At 34.6% G+C, this 18553-nt stretch overlaps 2 protein-coding genes across 5 annotated transcripts in view; one reads left to right on the top strand and one right to left on the bottom strand.

Annotated features, from left to right (window-relative positions):
- The window catches only part of LOC131691972 (pikachurin), a 788885-nt gene that overhangs the window by 384544 nt on the left and 385788 nt on the right, over positions 1 to 18553 (bottom strand). The window lies entirely within an intron of this gene.
- The window catches only part of LOC131691985 (uncharacterized), a 49282-nt gene that overhangs the window by 3056 nt on the left and 27673 nt on the right, over positions 1 to 18553 (top strand). Inside the window, exon 2 of the mRNA XM_058978803.1 lies at positions 9706 to 9919. Coding sequence (XP_058834786.1) covers positions 9706 to 9919 — 214 coding nt within the window. The remainder of the gene's footprint in view (positions 1 to 9705; positions 9920 to 18553) is intronic.

Consider the following 18553-nt stretch of genomic DNA (forward strand, 5'->3'; position numbering starts at 1 on the left):
TGATTCCTAACAAGATATATTTTTTTCAGCGGTCCAGCAAAATTTATTTCACTGAATATTATTGATTGCAAAATGACATTTTCCAAACACTGCCGGTAAGAGCAAGATTCCAAAAGGATAGGACCGGCAACTTTTCAATTATATGTCTGCCCACATTTTTCAATAAAAGATATATGTTGTGTGTCATAAAGCTTAATAATGTGTACAAAAGGAGTATGTGTGAAGTGAATATATGAAGGGTGGATATTCAAAGTTGTATAACCGCCACTTAGCTTTTTTACGGGAGGACAAAAAAACGCATTTTTTAATTTTTACTATTAAAACAAAAGCTCACGATTACTTGTTCGTTGTAAAATAACACGACACTTATTAAAGTTTGAAACGATTTCGATTTAAATTGAGGAAATTACGACTACTTGAAAATTGAACACGTATAAGACGAGTGGGGTAGTTCAAAGCCGTATACCAAAGCTTCACGAAGTGGTAGTCAGAGAAATAAGCTTTGCAAAGGTGTTAACTCATTTTTGGCAATTTTATAATCAAGATACTTCACAAAATGCTCACTTAATAAATAACATAAAGCATATACATATATTTCTTATGTTTTCGTGAATTCGTTGGTCGGTATTTCGAGATTATCGATAAAACGAATTTCTCTTGATATTACTTTGTCGATAAGACGAAATTCGTGTGTATATACATGTTTATGTTTATCTTTCTCCTTTGACTTTGGAAACCGAACGCCGCGCGTAGTTAGCTTGCAAGATCGCAATTTATTTTGCTATTTGGCGCGTCTATCATAAAATTTTAGAAATGTGAATTTGCCGATATGTTCGGGTACGGAAACATCATAATAAACGTCGATCAGTGTTGTCTCCGGCAAAAATCGTACTTATATAGATGTTGTTTTCATTCACTCACGCGATTCACTCTAAAATGTCACAAATTGTTTATTTTTGATATTGCTTCTCGATCATTTCCCACTTTACTTAGTCTTTCTCCAACCACGCGCGATCGTACCGAATATCGAGTATAGATATAAGATTAACTCACAGTTTTAGCAATACTCCTACAGCCGGCTGTTTGGAGTTCAAATTGCTGTAGTTCAGGGAAAAAGGTAATTACTCTCGATGGCCGGCTATCCAGAGTTTAAACGCAAGAAAAACATAAATAAATGTCTTTTTGCTTTGAGCATTCGTATACTCGAAGACTAACCATCCCACCGCATAAAAACATTCATTTCAAGGTCGCATTTCCTGCTTGTGGCGAATCCTAGACCTATACCTGTCCTTCAATCCAACTCCGTAATACCTATGGAAGCGTCGCTGAGTCGGGGGCCTTCTCTAAGTAGGTATTACATCAACATTTTCTACCCTATCCTAAGTATCGGTGAAGATGGTCGTGGCCGGCAATAATGATTCTCATGCTATTGGTTTACTGAACTCAAAAGAGATAAAGTTCATTTCCGATCATTTATCTCACAAGCAAGATGAGTTGAACTACCTATAGGCAACATGATAATCGTTAGTATGCAATCTACGAATAGCACCGTGCTTCGCAACGCAACGCAACGCAAGACGAAATTCGTGTGTATATGCAATATTTCTTTGGACAAACTTTTTTGATTAATAATAGCGTTAAATACCACAGAAAATGTATTAGATCTTTGGGAATCACTATCACAGGAATGCGTTTTCCCAAAGCCGTCGTGAACTCCTTGCCGCAGATATAGCGTTTCTTGTTTTTCGCGACGCGATTAACCACGAATTCCTCCGGAAATATAGGACCTAAATCATTGTTTCATGAACCAAAATGTTTGTAAATTAATGTTAAAATATAATAAAATTCACGATTTGTATTTAATTAATTGGTACACGACAAAAACAAGACGGAATATTTACCTTGACAGAAATATGGTTGGCACTGGGTCAAAAAGGTTTGCAATTTTTCACAAATTTTCACAATAAAACTATTGAAAATTTTGACTTGCTTCTCTCGCCAAAATGACGGCATCAGCTTAGATGCCAAAAATATAAATAAAACGAGTTTTGAAAAATTGGCGGTTATGCGACTTTGAATATCGACCTTTCATATGCTTTCTCTAGCTTCTTCGTGTAACAAAAGGAATAGAATGCGAAGACGTAGTATTGTGAAAAACATGCACATGCTGAATGGATGTTCTTTAGTTATCATTGCAACCTTATGCTATGTTCATACCAGAGAGTTAAAACACGTTGTAATAATTAGCAAAAAGAAAAATATTACCAAGATAGCGGTAAACCACGCTTTAGCGCTATCTTGATGACATTTTTCTTGTTGCAAATTATTATAACATGTTTTAACTTTTTTTACTGTGAATGTAGTATTCGGCTATTCTGAGTAATACAAGCAGTTTAAAAAAATCATTTCCATACAGCTAGGACTCATTCGCAGTATGTTACATACGCTTCGTAACTAATAAGCTATCCAGTTCGGGGTTCCGTGTACCAACGATCCAAACGGTCGATAAAAATTATATGAAACAAGCAAAACAAGTGAAAATCACGATCCAAGCAGGATAAAACTTTCTTCTTTCAGCAAAAGTTGCCCCTAATTTTGGTCTTGAAGCGTTCGGAACATCACTTTTGTGAGAAAAATTGCATTAAAAAATGTGCATAAAAACTGTTTAGAGACACCCTAAGTTGTGTTATGGAAACAACTCTAAAATAAAAACGGCTTGCGATACAAAGTTGTCATCTTCAATAAAATTTTTATAATTAATTGCTCTGGATGAAAGTAGGGGGAACTGGGCCAATTCTAGTAAGGGTTTATGAACTATAGAACTGAATCATGTCAACCGAATCACAAACAAATATTTTTTCCTAAAAGCCTGATCAATTGCAGTACATGAAAGGTCCGAATTACCCCAACCCTGTTCCAATTCGGACCACCCATTTCATTTCGATTTCTTGCAATAGAAATGATTTCCTATTTTAGCCTAAGCAATAGTTGATAGTCTCGCCCAAGGATGCAAAATGCCTATACCTTTTCTACGGCTGTAATATTTCTGCCTACATTACATCCGCTAGTGCAGGACACCCAGCGCTGTATGGCAGCCTGTGTGCAAAGCAGTAACATGACAAAAAATACTGCCCCCAGTACAACCACCAGACGCGAGCGGTACAGCTTCGCTTTCCTTATTTTACACTTTTAAATATTTTTAATCACAAACCATGACAATGAATGCGGTTCTTTTTTTTAATTCGATTATAGAGGTTTTAACCTTATAGTTATTCGCCTCTTCGGGTTAGAAAAAAATCATAAAAAATTTCCAACCCTATGTGCGGGGTCGGGACTCGAAGCCAGGTGCGCTGCGTACAAGGCAATCGATTTACCAACTACGCTACACCCACCCCCAGGAATGCGGTTCATTTACGCCACGACCGGCATCAACGCTTTCGTGTGCGGGCCTCTCCCTTTGACTGTGCAGAGAAAAGTGTACAAAGCGAGAGGGCAAACTTTACTACGCCACACTCTCACCGAGCAATCGGAGTACAGCAGCAAAACAATTATTTTACTGCTGTACGGAAAAGTGTACTCGGTTTGGCTACCGTACTGGTAAGAGCAGTAGTGATGCGTCACTGTAGCGGGCTGTACGGCTTGTGCAAATGTTCGCATCCCTGGTCTCGCCCAAAACAGGATATAGATAAAAGATATTATCCAGTAGATCCAAAATCACGATAATGCACTTGATTTAATTAATTGTTGTTGCCAACAAAATCTTGTTTTTCGGCTTACACATTTTCCAAAAAAAAGCGCTCCAAAGCAATATTTGCTCCTAGCGCACGCGCACAAAAACTGAGAACCGCAATATTTTGTGACACAGAGCAGAGCTACATGACAGTAATGAAATTGATATATACATAATATTACCATAGCTGAGAAACAGCTGAGGGTCCGAATTGGCCAGTGGTCCGAATTGCCCCACTTCCCTCTATCGTTTTATCTCAACTAGAATTTTTGTTACATCGATTATTTTTGAAGCACCCTAAAACCGCTTCAGCAAAAAGGATTGTGTCGAGCCAATCACGCTTCCTGGACCACCTGTGCATTGGCTAATTGACGCAAAATTATATTCATATAATTATAAAATTATATTTATTATTTTTTATGTGGACCATGTAGGCAAGATGAAAAATAAATAAATAACTAATTAAATGAATAAATAAATAAATAAATGAATAAATAAATAAATAAAAAAATAAATAGATAAATAAATAAATAAATAAATACATAAATAAATAAATAAATAAATAAACAATTATAAATACAATTCATAAATCTGTGACCAAAGCGACATTTTTGAATACCAAACTAAATTAAACGTTTTAGTTTCTTAGTAACTAATTAAACAACACAAGAAAAAAGAATGAAAACGTAATGGAGAAAACAGAAAAGAATGGAAACACTAGAAAGAGCATGGTATTTTATTTAGCAATTCTATAAATAATGCGATTTTCACACAATTCACAACTTTTTGAAACAATGGTTCTCAAGTCCGTCTAATTTGTTTTATCATTTTCGTTTTAAATTTCAGTCCATATAGTCATTTCTTCAGTTTATTCATTTTATGGATTTCATTCGTTTATTTAATTCATTTTGAATATTGGACAATTTGAAATACATGATCATTTCATTTTAATCAGTCATTTAATTCAGCATTCCGTTTATTACTTTTGTTCATTTTATTCATTTGATCTATTTTATTCGATTTCTTCTTTGGACTCATTCTGAACGATTTATTCTTTTCATGCATTTCTTCTTTTATACATTGTTTTCATTTTATGCATTTTATTCTCTATTCCAGTTCATACTTATAATACAGTTCCTTCATTTTAATAGTTTTACTAATTTTTTTCATTCATTTCTTTTTAATCATGGCATCCATATTATTAATTTGGCACAATTTAGTTCATTCTATTATTTTATAACCTATTAAGTATTGAACAATTTTTTATTTTTTATTTTTATTATATAGTTTATTTATTCTCTATATTTTTATCTCTTCCTTTTATTCCTCTATCATTTAACTAATTTTATTCATTCTATTCTATTTAATTTTTTTTCATATTCAATTCATTTATTTTACTTATTTTATGCATTTCGTTTTTTTATTTTATTTGTTTTACTTATTTTATCCATTTCATTGATCTTATTAATTTTATTCATTTTGGTCATTTTATCCACATTATTAATTCTGTTCATTTTATTCCTGTTATAAATTTCGTTTATTTTTTCAGTGTATTTATTTTATTCAATTCGTCCATTCCATTTCAATTATTTTATTCCTTTTATAATTTTTTCCACTTTATTAATTTTGTTGGTTTTATTGGTTTTATCACTTTCAATAACTAATTTTACTAAAATAATTTATTTTATTTATTATACTAGTCTTATGATTTTTTTTATTTTAATAGTTTTATTATTTTTTAATTTTAATATCATTAAGAGGGCCGTTTAATGTAGTGGGTAAAAACTCGATTTGTTTTATTTGCTAAACTGATTGAATTTAACCTCTGTAATAGTCTCGGGCAATCTCGGTGGCCACGCTGACCTCCTTTGGGTTTAAACAGCAATGTGTTCCTCGCGCGTATTTGTTGTCATACTCGCAGATCTATCGTTCTCCGAAACCGCATTTTTCAAATTGGCGGATATGATAACTCAAAAACTATTCTTCGGATTGATTCTATTTTTTATGAAAATGCATAATATGTGAACTGCCCATAAAAGCATAAGAGTCCCATATTGAAAAACAGCAAGCCGAGAAAAACACTATTGAAGATTTACATTCTCATTGAGCCTTATAGATGGGACAACCATGTTTTGGTATTTTTTCGGTATTTTCATAACAAACCTGGTAATCTTATTTGTTCATTGTGATTCAGTGCTGATTCAGAATACAATCCAACAGATAACTCATTTTCTTAAAAAAATTCAAATGGGATTCTTATGCTTTTATGGGCAGTATAGCCAGGCAATGAACCAGGGAAAACTGAATAAAAAAATAATTCTCGCCAGTATTTTGAAGAAAAGTGAGCTTTTTTTGGGTTTTGCGACGCCATTTTTCCAAAATTCAAACTTTTTTCTATTTTCATTTTTTGGTTCCTCGAGTAAGTCTCGACAAACATATGATTAGGACTCAAAATCCAAATGTCAAAATTTATTTTGAGGAGGAATTCTGGAAAAACCGTTACAGTGAAAACCCGTTTTTATCAGCCTCTTGGCGAATTTTAGGCTGATAAAATCGGGACACATATTTTTCTGTCTTTTTAATGAACCGAAGCTCATAAAATATTCTTCTTTGGTATAACGGATATAGCCTCGCAACCTTTTCTGATTATTTACTTTAAGTTCCCCTTAAGGAGGTCTGACAGCGCAAAATTTAAAAAAAAAATATTTTTGCATTTTTCGGATCTCTAAAATAAGAAATATATGCCCAAGAAAGGATTTATTCGAATTCAACTTGGTTCGTCTGCTAGAGCCCATCAAACTATCAATTTTCATATGAAGATAATAAAATCGGATCAAAAAGCTGATAAAATCGGGGTAGATAAAATCGGGTGCTGATAAGATCGATAGATTTATTCATTTTATTCATTTTCAATTTATTCATTTTAGCCATTTTATCCATTTTATCTATTTTAAGAGAGGCCCAAGGTGGCTTCCTTGGGGTACGCGCGAGGGAATGGTGAATGTGTCAGAGATACTGTCACTTATTTTCTCTGATGTTTCGCGACTTACTAGGTAAGAATCAGTCCAGAAATTTTGCTTGGAATCGCTTAAGTTTCGCTATAACAATGTCGTGGTTCATTTTATCAAATGCAGCAGACAGATCGGTAAAGATAACGTCCGTTTGATGCCCTTTCTCCATCTTCTGGATGATAAAGAAAGTATAAATTACTATATTGGTATTTGTTGAGCGCTTAGGAATAAAACCGGGTTGATCAACGGAGATATAATGTTAGGTACGACATGAAATGCACAATTAGTAACTCGAGTAGCTTAGATGCTGCATTTAAAGCTGCGATACCACGATAGTTCGAGACGATACACTCGCTACCCTTCTTGTGCACCGGGAATACGAATGACTTTTTTCAGATGTCTGGGCATGTTCCTGAAGATAACGAGCGGTTAAATACAAATGACAATGGAGACGCCACGTTAGCTTCACAATTTTTTAAAACTATTGATGGAATGCCATCTAGACCAGGATTTGATGAGCATTTGAGTCGTGATCATGCTTCTAGGACATCAGAATTGGATACAAGGTTCGAATATCCATGGATGGAAAGCAAGGAACATTGTTCGCCGCATTTAAGATGGAATTCTAGCGAAGGTTATCGATGCTGGAAGACATTGATTAAGTGTTCATGGAAAAGATTGGAAGTTCCTTCTGTGGAGGTTTCTTCTTCATCCCCATTGACCATAGTATTAGGAACTCCGCTTTCTTTCCTCTTTTCATTGACGTACTTCCAGAAACTCTTGGGATTGGATTTCAGGTTCTCCTGGAGTCTTAGCAGATAACCTGCGAATAATTGTTTCTAATGCTACTTCTAATAAAAATTTTCAATTCGTTTGATATTTCATCCAAACCTTGACCATGCGGTAATTCTTTCAAGGCAGCCTTGAATGATCTATATATCTTGAAATCATATGAATAAAATTTATATATCTCCTCCGTGAGATACATAAAAAGATGTTTTTGGCAAATTAATCCATCCGCTGTAACTCGACATTCTTCTTTTCGATCAAGCTGAAAAGAGGCTTCCACATCCGGAAGAATCGGTGGAGGAGATTGCGTATTGGCATTACAATGTATGGGAATTTACAACTTTCTTCAGTTTCGCATTCGAATAAAACATCGAATGAGGTGCTACAACCAGTTGGATTTTCGGATGAAGAAGTTACCTGTTTTTGTTTCTTTTTAATTTTTGGCACATGTCCTTTCTTGGTGGATTCAGACTCGTTGGAAAAATGAAATATTTCCCCACTTTTATTTAATGATTGAGTCTCAAGAAAGACTATTGCTGTTGAAAAATTGAGTGTTTTTAGTTATAGCAACTATGTTGCAACTGTTAGGGACAGGTATAAACACGAAAGAAAATAAAATATATTCTGTTTTGTGTGTGATTTTCATTCAAGCATGATCAGCATGACACAGCAGAATTTTAGCAAACATCTTTGTGTGGCCACATTCGCATATTTGCCATCCACTTTTCAATTAGTTGCGCCAGGTGCATGTTGTTTTTGAATATCCACTGCTTTTATGCGTCTACAGTCAAACCTATTACAGCCGGTCGATGGTGACTAGTTGGTGACAAATGCTGAACTGAAATTGGTGATTAAAAATCAGCCTAAGTTTATAGCAGGGCCCTTTCAGTTGCAGTCTTAATATGGTTCTGACTTAAATGCAATAATTTATTAAGTTTTCCATAGTTCTTTGAACATTATTTGCATCCGAAAGATGTGAGTTTGGGCGACTTAAATAACAGAAAGAGTCGGCTTCCAATTAAAAGTGCTTCGATCGTATGTTGCAACCAAGGCTTTAAAGGTATGGTATGTATGTAAGGAATATTTTTCACCAGGGCTACTACACCAGGGTTAGTAGTAGTAGTAGTTTGTCCTTAAATATACCTTCACTTTTTTATTCAGTCTACCTCATGTCTATTTTATGTTCCAATCTTGTAGGTGTTTGTCTCGAATCATTGATCTGAGTATAGACACTATGTGATTGATTTACAATAAATTTACTTATGATCACTTTAAACATTACAGCCAAATCAAGAGGCTATTATATTTTTTTATTAATACGAACAGTTCTACAATGCATACATTATTGAGCATTCTGTGAAATGCAGAACCGATAACATATCTTCAACGCTTCTATGTATCTGCTACGGTAGCAGTGCTAGCCCAAACGGCAGCTGAAAAACATTGGCAATAAATAAAATCCACTGCAACCGGTCGGCACCGGCATCAACAAACCCGTTTCACGCGAATAATGATGTTTGGATTCTGTTTCACGTGGGATCTCTTCTGATACATGTAAACGCGTATCATCAGCATGAGGCAGCAAGTTTTACCTTTGTTTGCTTATCATTTATATACTGACCACTCTGACTACAACTGGTTGAGCTGAGTTCTGGAGATTTATGCCATAGCCAGTGTAATCCGGGGACAGACTCGTGTATATATTCTACTTTCAAATCAAACGTTCATTGGCCGACCTCAACGCCTGATGATGATGAGATCAAGCGCTTTTCGACAAATAGGATTTATTGAGGTTTCGGCGTTCAACACTTTCTGGCATAAAAAACCAACGCAAACAGTTGCACGTTTATATCGCTAACGATATCAACGCCTAAATTGGATGATGGTCCTGGGATCACAAAATAAATCCCAGTTTCTTCGAGCATTTTCTGTCATTGCTTTATTAGGTACACTATACACCATGACCAGTATGCGTGACTAATGTTTGCTCCATGGTCAAAGCTAGTCAATGTTATCATGCACCTTACAATACATACATGAAAATTTGCTTATAAAAAACTCATCAAGTGAAAACCGAAACCAATGCGATCGCCCTTGGCCCCGCTGATTAATTCGTTTATTTTCCTCTTTCCATTTCCGACCCGGCTGCTGCTGCGAATGTGTGCACATACGCAGAAATCAGTTCCGCCGAAGGTGAAATCTCTAGCCGGCGATCCTATAGCGCGGCCGGCAGCACCCTGAACTCCGTCCAGCTCGACACGGTAGCGAACAAGGAACGGCTGAAGAATTCGCTTCGTGAAGCGTGCCTCCCGAAGCTGCTGTGCGAAATGGCCGCCAAACCGAACTATTCGCTGAATGTGCGCGAAAGGGACCTTCTCTCGCTGATACGGTAAGATTATTCATAATACCTTCTGAGTCATTTTTATTTTCAACTACATATAAATTTCGTAAAAGGAACAGTTTGGTTATATCCGGGGTGCTTCCTTGTGTCTAGAACTGTATTGTATCAAAATTGAAAATCAAAGTATGCACCAAAGAAGCGTGGCGTAGCCAAGCTATATCCAAGGTAGAACCGGAGGTGTTAATTGTCACAATAAATAAAACCGAAAAACTACCGCCTCAGGATGCATAACAAAACGAACCGCAAGAAAACAACGGTGTAGGTATGCTAATATCGATCGTGGAACGGAGCACCTGGAGGCCATCGAAAACGAGCGATGCGCAATTCTCGAAAACAATGCTTCGGTCCAATCCAAGACTGCAAATAGCTCACATAAATACAGATTTGGGTTTTAAATTGATCATTATTTCCTATCAGGGGTAACATTCAACGGCTATTTTTATCGGTCCGGAATAATATTTCAAGCCACCATTATGGGAACGACTGACAGGCACAATTGCTTTTCGGTATAAGGAACCCTTGATCGTTGGATCCATGTATGCAAATCGCAAAGCTAACAGCGAGAGTATTTATATCCTTGTGGCGTGTTTACTAAAATTATCAACCAGAGAGGTATTTTTGTGTAAACTGACTACGCTGACACTCAATCGGCTGCTCAGTGATTAACAAATATTCTGTTTGATCGAACGATTTTCAAGGAGCCTTCCATTTCGTTTTAACTAGACATGTGCGCCGGTTCACCACGCCGTTGCCACCGGTAATTTTTAGCATACGCCGAAGCCGACACTAATTACACGGTGCTACAGTGATTTTGTACTTTTCAAGAGACCTAGAATAGGTTGCAGATCTCATCAAATGCAACACAAAACAATCTATGAAAAATGTTGTATACCCCCAAAATCTTGATTCAGTGCAAAAAAAAAATTTCGAAACTTTCGGCACCAAAGAACTTTTTGCGTGATAATTTTTAAACTGATTTTGAATTTTTTGAGTATTTTGGAAAGAAGGAGAAATTGCTCTACATTTTTATTAAAGAACGTCTTCATTTTATCAAAAAAATTTAGGAGAGCAATTAATTCCGCATCCAATGACCTATTTTTGATCAAAATCAATTGAAAAATAGCTGAGTTATTATTTTTTCCAAATTAGAAACATGCTTGCATGAGCTCTTAAGGGGTTAGTGAGGGATTGTCTCGCTCTATAAGATGCTATAATTATATCTTCCGTTATTTTATTCAATTTCATGTTCACAGTTCACACACATACTTTTGAATGTATACGTAATCGAGAAAAAAAAACTATTTTTTGAACATTTTATACGAGACCGTCCCCTTAAAAGTTCATGCAAGCAAGTTTCTAATTTGGAAATAAAATAATAACTCTGCCATTTTTCAACCGATATTAATGATAAATAGGTCTTTGGACACGGAATTAAATGTTCTCCTTAAATTTTTATTAGAACAGAGACGCATTCTAATAAAAATGTTGGGTAATTTTCATATTTTTAATGAAAAAATAGCAAAATAATAATAATTTTCATATTGTTGTCCCAAAACCGCATAGTACTTTTAACAAAAGGACGCAACATAGCATATCGTTGGAAAGCTTATTTCTTTTTTTTTTTAAAACGCTCAAAAAATTTAAAATCGTTTGAAAAATGACCACATAAAAAAAAATTTAGTGCCGAAAGTTTCGAAAAATCGTTTTTTTGCAATAAATTAAAATTTTTAGGGTATATTAACCCATTATTGCCCAACTTATTTTTCACACGCAGCACAAATTGAGTTTTCCGATTGGAAAAAATGATGTGGTCATTCCAGTGAAATTAATTTCCTACTAAGAGTAGCTGATATAATAAGAAACAACCAGTGAAAATTTCAGATTGATCGATTAATTAATTCCTGAAATATCGTGGTCGCCGCAAATGAACTTTTCAACAAAATACAATTCCGAGATAATCGAGTTTTACTGTCGCTGCAGCGAGTCAACGGTCTAGCGTATCAAACACTACGCACCGCCTACGAGTGGTCAATGGGTAGCGGTCTACGAATCGCTGTAACTCAAGTTTTAGTATTCCGATCTTAATGAAATTTTGAGAAAATTTTCCTCAGCGTATGTAGTTTGAGAATATCTAATTTACAAAAATTCGATTTTTTTCATCATGACAAAAATGTGTAACCCCTTAAGGGAAAATTGAATAAAAACAAAACATAAACACCGGTTTAACCAGTCTAACTTCTCTAAACATATTCTGTAAGAGTATATGAACAATATTAACTCATTGATAATGCCTGTTCTGCGTTATTCCTTAAGTAATAGGAGTTATTCTTAGCACCTACTATATATAGTAGGTTGGGCAATAATGGGTTAAATTGATCAAACATGGTTTTGTGTTGTATTTAACCAGACCTACAACTTTTACTATATCATTTTAAAAGTACATTCAATTATTTTTATTTTGTAGCACCGTGTTATTAACGAACTCGAAAATTCCCAATATGTTTGCTTTTACCAAAAAAATGACAAACTACTAAGATATCAATTCACTCAGTTTCGATTACTCGCGTTTCGTTTGTTGTATGTTATATTCTGTTTACGTTCAAATTGTTCCCAGATTCTTGAATAAAAGAGCATGGGATCTGACTGTGAACAAAAAGAACTCTTTTACTTGTTTTTTTGTGAAAAGCATTTTCTGTCCGTGAACTAGTTCACATCCTTATAAACATTTTATGCGCATCAAACTCAACAAATCGTGATTTTACTCATAACTCTAGGAACATTGTTTATGGTCTGATTATTATAGGACGAGAACTAATTCATGATCGTGATTAGGTTATCGTGTTTAAATTGAATCACAAAACTTAGATGTTTCTCATGAACTATTTCGCGAAACTCTAAATATTATTCATGGATCGTTCTCAAATTCATAAAAGACGTTTTCACTATTATAATTTAGTTCATGAAATATGCAATTTGTTCATGATTTGTGAGCTGATTCTTGTGTGCTTTTCAATAAGTTGAAAATTTAGAAGATATTCCCAATCATGTTCACTTCCATACTACTCTGCGCATAGTCTTGAAATTTTTGTGTGAAGTATTCCACAAAATTTAGGATACAATCCATGGATTTATTGTTTTTTCCGTGAACTGTATCAAAAAATACAACATAGTTGTTTCTGTCCAGTTGCTAGCGACCAGTCATAGGTACGTGCAGTAGATGTATGAAAATTGTTGGGACTATTAGAAACATGGACTATTAGAAACATGCCCGGAAAGAAAAAGAAAACTGCGCTGGGCGATATTGTGAACTATTTGAAAGCTGCATAAAAGCAACCTATATAGTTTAATCATCAGAGTCTATGGTTAAAAAATATTCTAATTGTTTTCAAATAGTTTACAATATCGCTTTGATGTCAATGGGAAAGTTACAGGAAATGTTATGCGCTTTTTGAAAAGCCTATTACTGTTGATGGAGAAAAGCGTATAACTTATGAAAAGGTCATAATACAACAAAATAATTGTGTTGTTAAAACAAAATTTTAAATATCTTGAGAACTACAACATTTCAGAAAATTTGCATTGAAAGTTTCTCCCGTTATCCAAATACACTGAGAAAGTTTCTTTTGTGTCTTTAAAACGATAAACATTAGATTATTGACATTTTATGATGAGGTAATGCAACTAACTTTCGAAAAGGGCATAATTAAACGAATTAATTGTTTTTGTTGGAACAAAATTCCAAATATCTCGAAAACTATCGCATTTTGGAAGATTTCTATTAAATGCATTTTGATTTAAAATTATATTTAGAATTATATTCTGTAATAAAATTCGAGTTTTAGTATGAAATTTAAAAACATTTATAAAGTTGTTAGAAACACTTTTTTTCCGATGATTTTTGCAATGACATACAATACATTTTTTCTGTTCGTTTTAGGTCTTTGTTGACAAAATATAAAAAATTTCAAAAAATGTTTTTTTTTTGCAAATTGAATTTTTAATATAAATTTTTGTTTTTGTAAAAAATAATACAACATTTTTTTCAGTGTATTTGTTTTCGTATAAAAGTAATCATTCCCTGTAACTCGCTCTCAGATATTTTTGCTGTATAAAATAAAGCAATCGACCACACATTTCTGGAAATTATTGCCAGTATAAATATTTGCCCTCTTTTGAAAAATTGATCTTGTATCAAAATACACTAAGGCTTTTTTACACGGGGGATACGCACCGTGTAAAAAAATCGAGCAAAAAGCCGTGGTAATCGCGAAATCCGTGTAAAAAACCGCGTTTATTGCGAAATCCGTGTAAAAAAACCGCGGTAATTCCGAAAACCGTGCAAAAAGCGCATTACATTCAATACAAAATACTTAGACGATTTTAGGAAAATCCACTCATCAATCCCATTCCAAAAGTACCCTATAGGTGGGGTTTTAGAGAATTCCACTGAACCGGAAGTTGCCATCTTGGTTTTAAAAATGGCCTTAAACATCGATATCTGACGTCCACTCATCAATCCCGTTCCAAAAATATCCATATTGATGGGGTTTAAGAGAATTTCACTGAACCGGAAGCCGCCATCTTGGATATCTGATGTCCACCCAACAATCCGGTTCCAAAAATCGATTCGAACATAGACATGGAAAACTAGATCAAAAATCGTCTAAGTCTTTCGCCAAAAACCGTGCTAGTTGCGAAAACCGTGCAAAAAAGCCGTGTAAAAACCTTAGTGTATTGCAATTGCCAGAAAAAATAATGGAGATTCATAAACCAAACACAACTGCGAAATATCGTTCGAATCGACGATTGCCATATTTTGCGGTTGACCGGTTTCTCATGCAATCCCGCTAATGGGAAAATATTTAGGAAATTATATTAAATGATATAACTTTTGAAGTAACACTCAGCTCTAGAAGCTCTTTTTAAAGAAATTATTCTCAGTATTTGAATGAAGATATTTTCGTTTCTCGAAAAATACGGGAAAGTGGGGAACTGAGTCATATTATCCGCAAAATACCCTATTTAAAAAAATTCTGCTCCGTGAATAAATATTTTGTAGTTTGTATAAGGGATCATCTATAAATGACGTAGCATTATATGCGACGTAGCTTTTTTAAAGGGGAATAACTAACATCTTTTTTTATTTTTTTTTAAATTTACGGGGTCAAGGGGGGAAATTACCGTCAAGTTACGTAATTACCAAGGGGGGGGGGGGTTATTTAGAGGTTTGTGACGAAATACTAAGATGGGGGAGGGGGTGTTAAAAATCACTCAAAAAATGCTACGTCATTTATGGATCATCCCTAAGGTGAACAAGTCTCAGAAATCGAATGGAATCATTGCGACCTTTGTCCGAATACGGAAAGTTGGGGTTACTGGGCTTTTTGTCATTCATATTAAATTTCATCATTGTTAAATGTTAAATTGTTAAATGTAGTTGATATGTGCAATTTAATGAAACAAATGTGGAATCGAGACTAGATGTTAAAAAATCTGATGTTTCTGTATTTTACTGGTAACGAATCTATTTTTATTTTGTTCCTAGGGGATTTCCACGTTCAACAAGGTAAATTTTATTAAAATTGATTGAAGAATAATAGATATACGAGAAAATGATAAAATTTAATATTAATGACAAAAGGCTGTATAACCCCAACTTTTCGTATACGGACAAAGATCGCAAAGATTTAGTTCGATTTCTGAGATTTTTTACATTAGAAAAACTGCAAAACAAGTATGATTTGCAGCACGAAGTAGAAACATTATTAAAATAGGGGATTTTGGGGACACTTTTCCGTATCTTTCGAGCAACAAAAATACCTCTATTTAAGTACTGAGGTTATTTCCTTTAAAAAGAGATATGAATTGTATTTTTCTGAGTGCTACTTCAAATGTTGTACCATTAAATATATTTTTCCTCCATATTATCAAATTCAAAAAACTTCAAGTGAAGTGGGCGGGAGTCTAAAACTGTTCAAATGATGTGAAATTTGTCATCTAAGCTTACATTGACAATTGTCACAATATAAACAGGGTAGGGGGGTGTTACTTCTTGAATTCAAAAGAAAAAATTGTTTTTCTATTACCTAACCGGCCTGAAAGACTAAACCTTTTCCACAGTCGATTAAATAATTTTGACTCAAGAGCAAAAAAAAAAAAAAAGGGCGTAGTAACATGTAGAATTTTCGAAAAAAAATCGTTCGATTAGCGTGTTTTATACAAACAAAACTATCTAAGAACGAGTTACAGGGAATGAATACTTTTGCACGAAAAAAATATACACTGAAAAAAATGTTGTGTCGTTTTTCCTCAAAACAAAAGTTTATGTTAAAAATTTAAATTGCATAAGAAACATTTTTTTTAATTTTTTTTTACATTTTGTCAACAAAATCCTAAAGCGAAAAGAAACATTTTGAATGTGATTGCATGATGAAGAACTTATCGGTAAATTTTTTTTATTGACGATAACTTTCATACTAATTGACATACAAAACTGTAATGTTATTGCAAAATATGATTCTAAGTATTATTTCAAATCAAAATGCATTTAACAAAAATTTTCCAAAATGCGATAGTTCTATGCTATATTTCACCCTAAGGAGGAAAATTTGGTAAAAACCAAAATTTCTCACTAGGGTGAAAATTTGTTGGTAAAAACCAGTCTTTGTACAGGAGGGCACAAATCCTTATTTCATACTATGTTGCGTTTCGGCTTCACCTCATCAGAAACCGACACTAACACATTGTCGGAATAGATTAGCGCCGGCTTGACGCAAATCCCTTAAAACTAAAACACACTATGTGTTTCAATCAAACGACTGATCAAACGTGATGTCCCGTTCGAGCAGAAGTGCGATAGTTGCCGAGATATTTGGAATTTGACTCCAACAATTGATTTGTGCAATTATGTCCTTTTTTAAAGTTATTCGTGTTTCCCTATCATAAAACGTCAACAATCTAATGTATATCGTTTTAAAAATGTAAAAGAAACTTTTTCAGTTTTTTTATTACGCAGTTATTTTGCGTTCTCCAACACAATGTGGTGGTGTAACAAAAAATGCCCTCTACTTTTTCAGAAGTACCATTACGCCCTGTCAATAGTTTTTCCACTAACTATTTTACATAATTTTAATCACAATAATCGAATAGATCGACAGATTTTCTTCATTTAGAGTTTAATAAATGCTTCATATGGATAAACCGGTGACAAAGTTGAATGCATTTTTTTCCAACGCATACTATCAAGCGTGTAATTCGTATAGACACTCGTAAAGTTATGACAGTGACAGGACTCGTGCTCGATTGGAACGACAGTGACAGATAAATGGAAAACAAACGATAGCGATGGCTAGTATTTATACCAGGTGGACTCAGCTTCTTTATATAAAATGAAAATGAATGCCGCATGTCAGAGGTGGGTTGTTTCAAAGACACAACCGAAGTGAAGAAGAATCCATTTTAGCCTTTAATTGTCAATGCTCTAACTCTTCCTATCTTCTAAATTATAATAGATTGCTTATTTCGGAATTCAAGGAAGACTACAAACATCGGAATTTCTGAATGGTTTTCGGCAATGGCAAATAATCAAATATTTTATAAACTCGTGTATGATAGCTCCGAAAAGGGACTTTAATTTTTAGAGAGGGTAAATGAAAACTCTCTTCATTATCTGATTTATCTTATATTAATATAACAGTCCCGACGATAGTAACAATTCATTCGAGCTCAGGCCAAAGTGTATTCTACTTCACTACGGTTATGGCTCTGACATTATCTACCCATTTTTTTCGTTGAAGGGTGTACGAAGCAAAATTTCTTCCCTTCAAATTGCTAGAACTGTTTCCCCTTATGTATTCTCTACTGAAATTTTGGGTGAAATTAGTTCAATGTCTATTGCTTGCCTTGTGTAATTTTCAGTACCAATTCTGCAACCGTTTCGAAATGACGACGGAAGAACAGCCGAGTAAATAAATGCTACAAAATCCGGCTCTCTCTCACCGTGTCACTAGCAAGCTGGGAATGGTCCAATCTACGGTAAGTTGTATTTTGGAAAAATACACCGAACGTTTGTTCGACGATAGCTACGAAAAAAGGAGCCAAAATGTATCTCCGTATATCCGTTGTGAAGGATCAGGTAGTCAAAACTTACACGAGCTCTACACTCAGCTGTTGACGAAACAGCGTTGTCTCGTCATGGATGACGCGAAATCAGATTTCCGGCAGCTTCCTGGACTCCTTTTCTTCCCTGCTCGTAATAAATTCGATGTCCCTAAGGAAGTTAGAAAGCAGAAGAGTCTGAGTTTGCAAAAAAAAAACTTGATTCGGCAGGCAATTTGCTCGTGTGGAATATAAAGCACCTCGTTCGTCCAGTTCTGAGGTTTCGCGATTGTTCTACGCTCCTCTGACCGGAATTATCGTGTCATTACTCGAAAGGTTTTCTGGAGTGGTACAAAGCTAAAGAGGTCGCTTTCGTGCCAAATGATCTTAATTCTCCTGACGCACCGGAGCTGCGGCCAATAGAGAAATTAAGGAAGTGAAATCGGAAGCAGAAATTAGTAAAGTATGGCTTTCCACACAAAAAAAAGTTGGACTAAACGTTGTACAGGACCTTATAAGTAGCGT

Source organism: Topomyia yanbarensis, chromosome 3, assembly GCF_030247195.1.
Source record: "Topomyia yanbarensis strain Yona2022 chromosome 3, ASM3024719v1, whole genome shotgun sequence".
Lineage (NCBI taxonomy): Eukaryota > Metazoa > Arthropoda > Insecta > Diptera > Culicidae > Topomyia > Topomyia yanbarensis.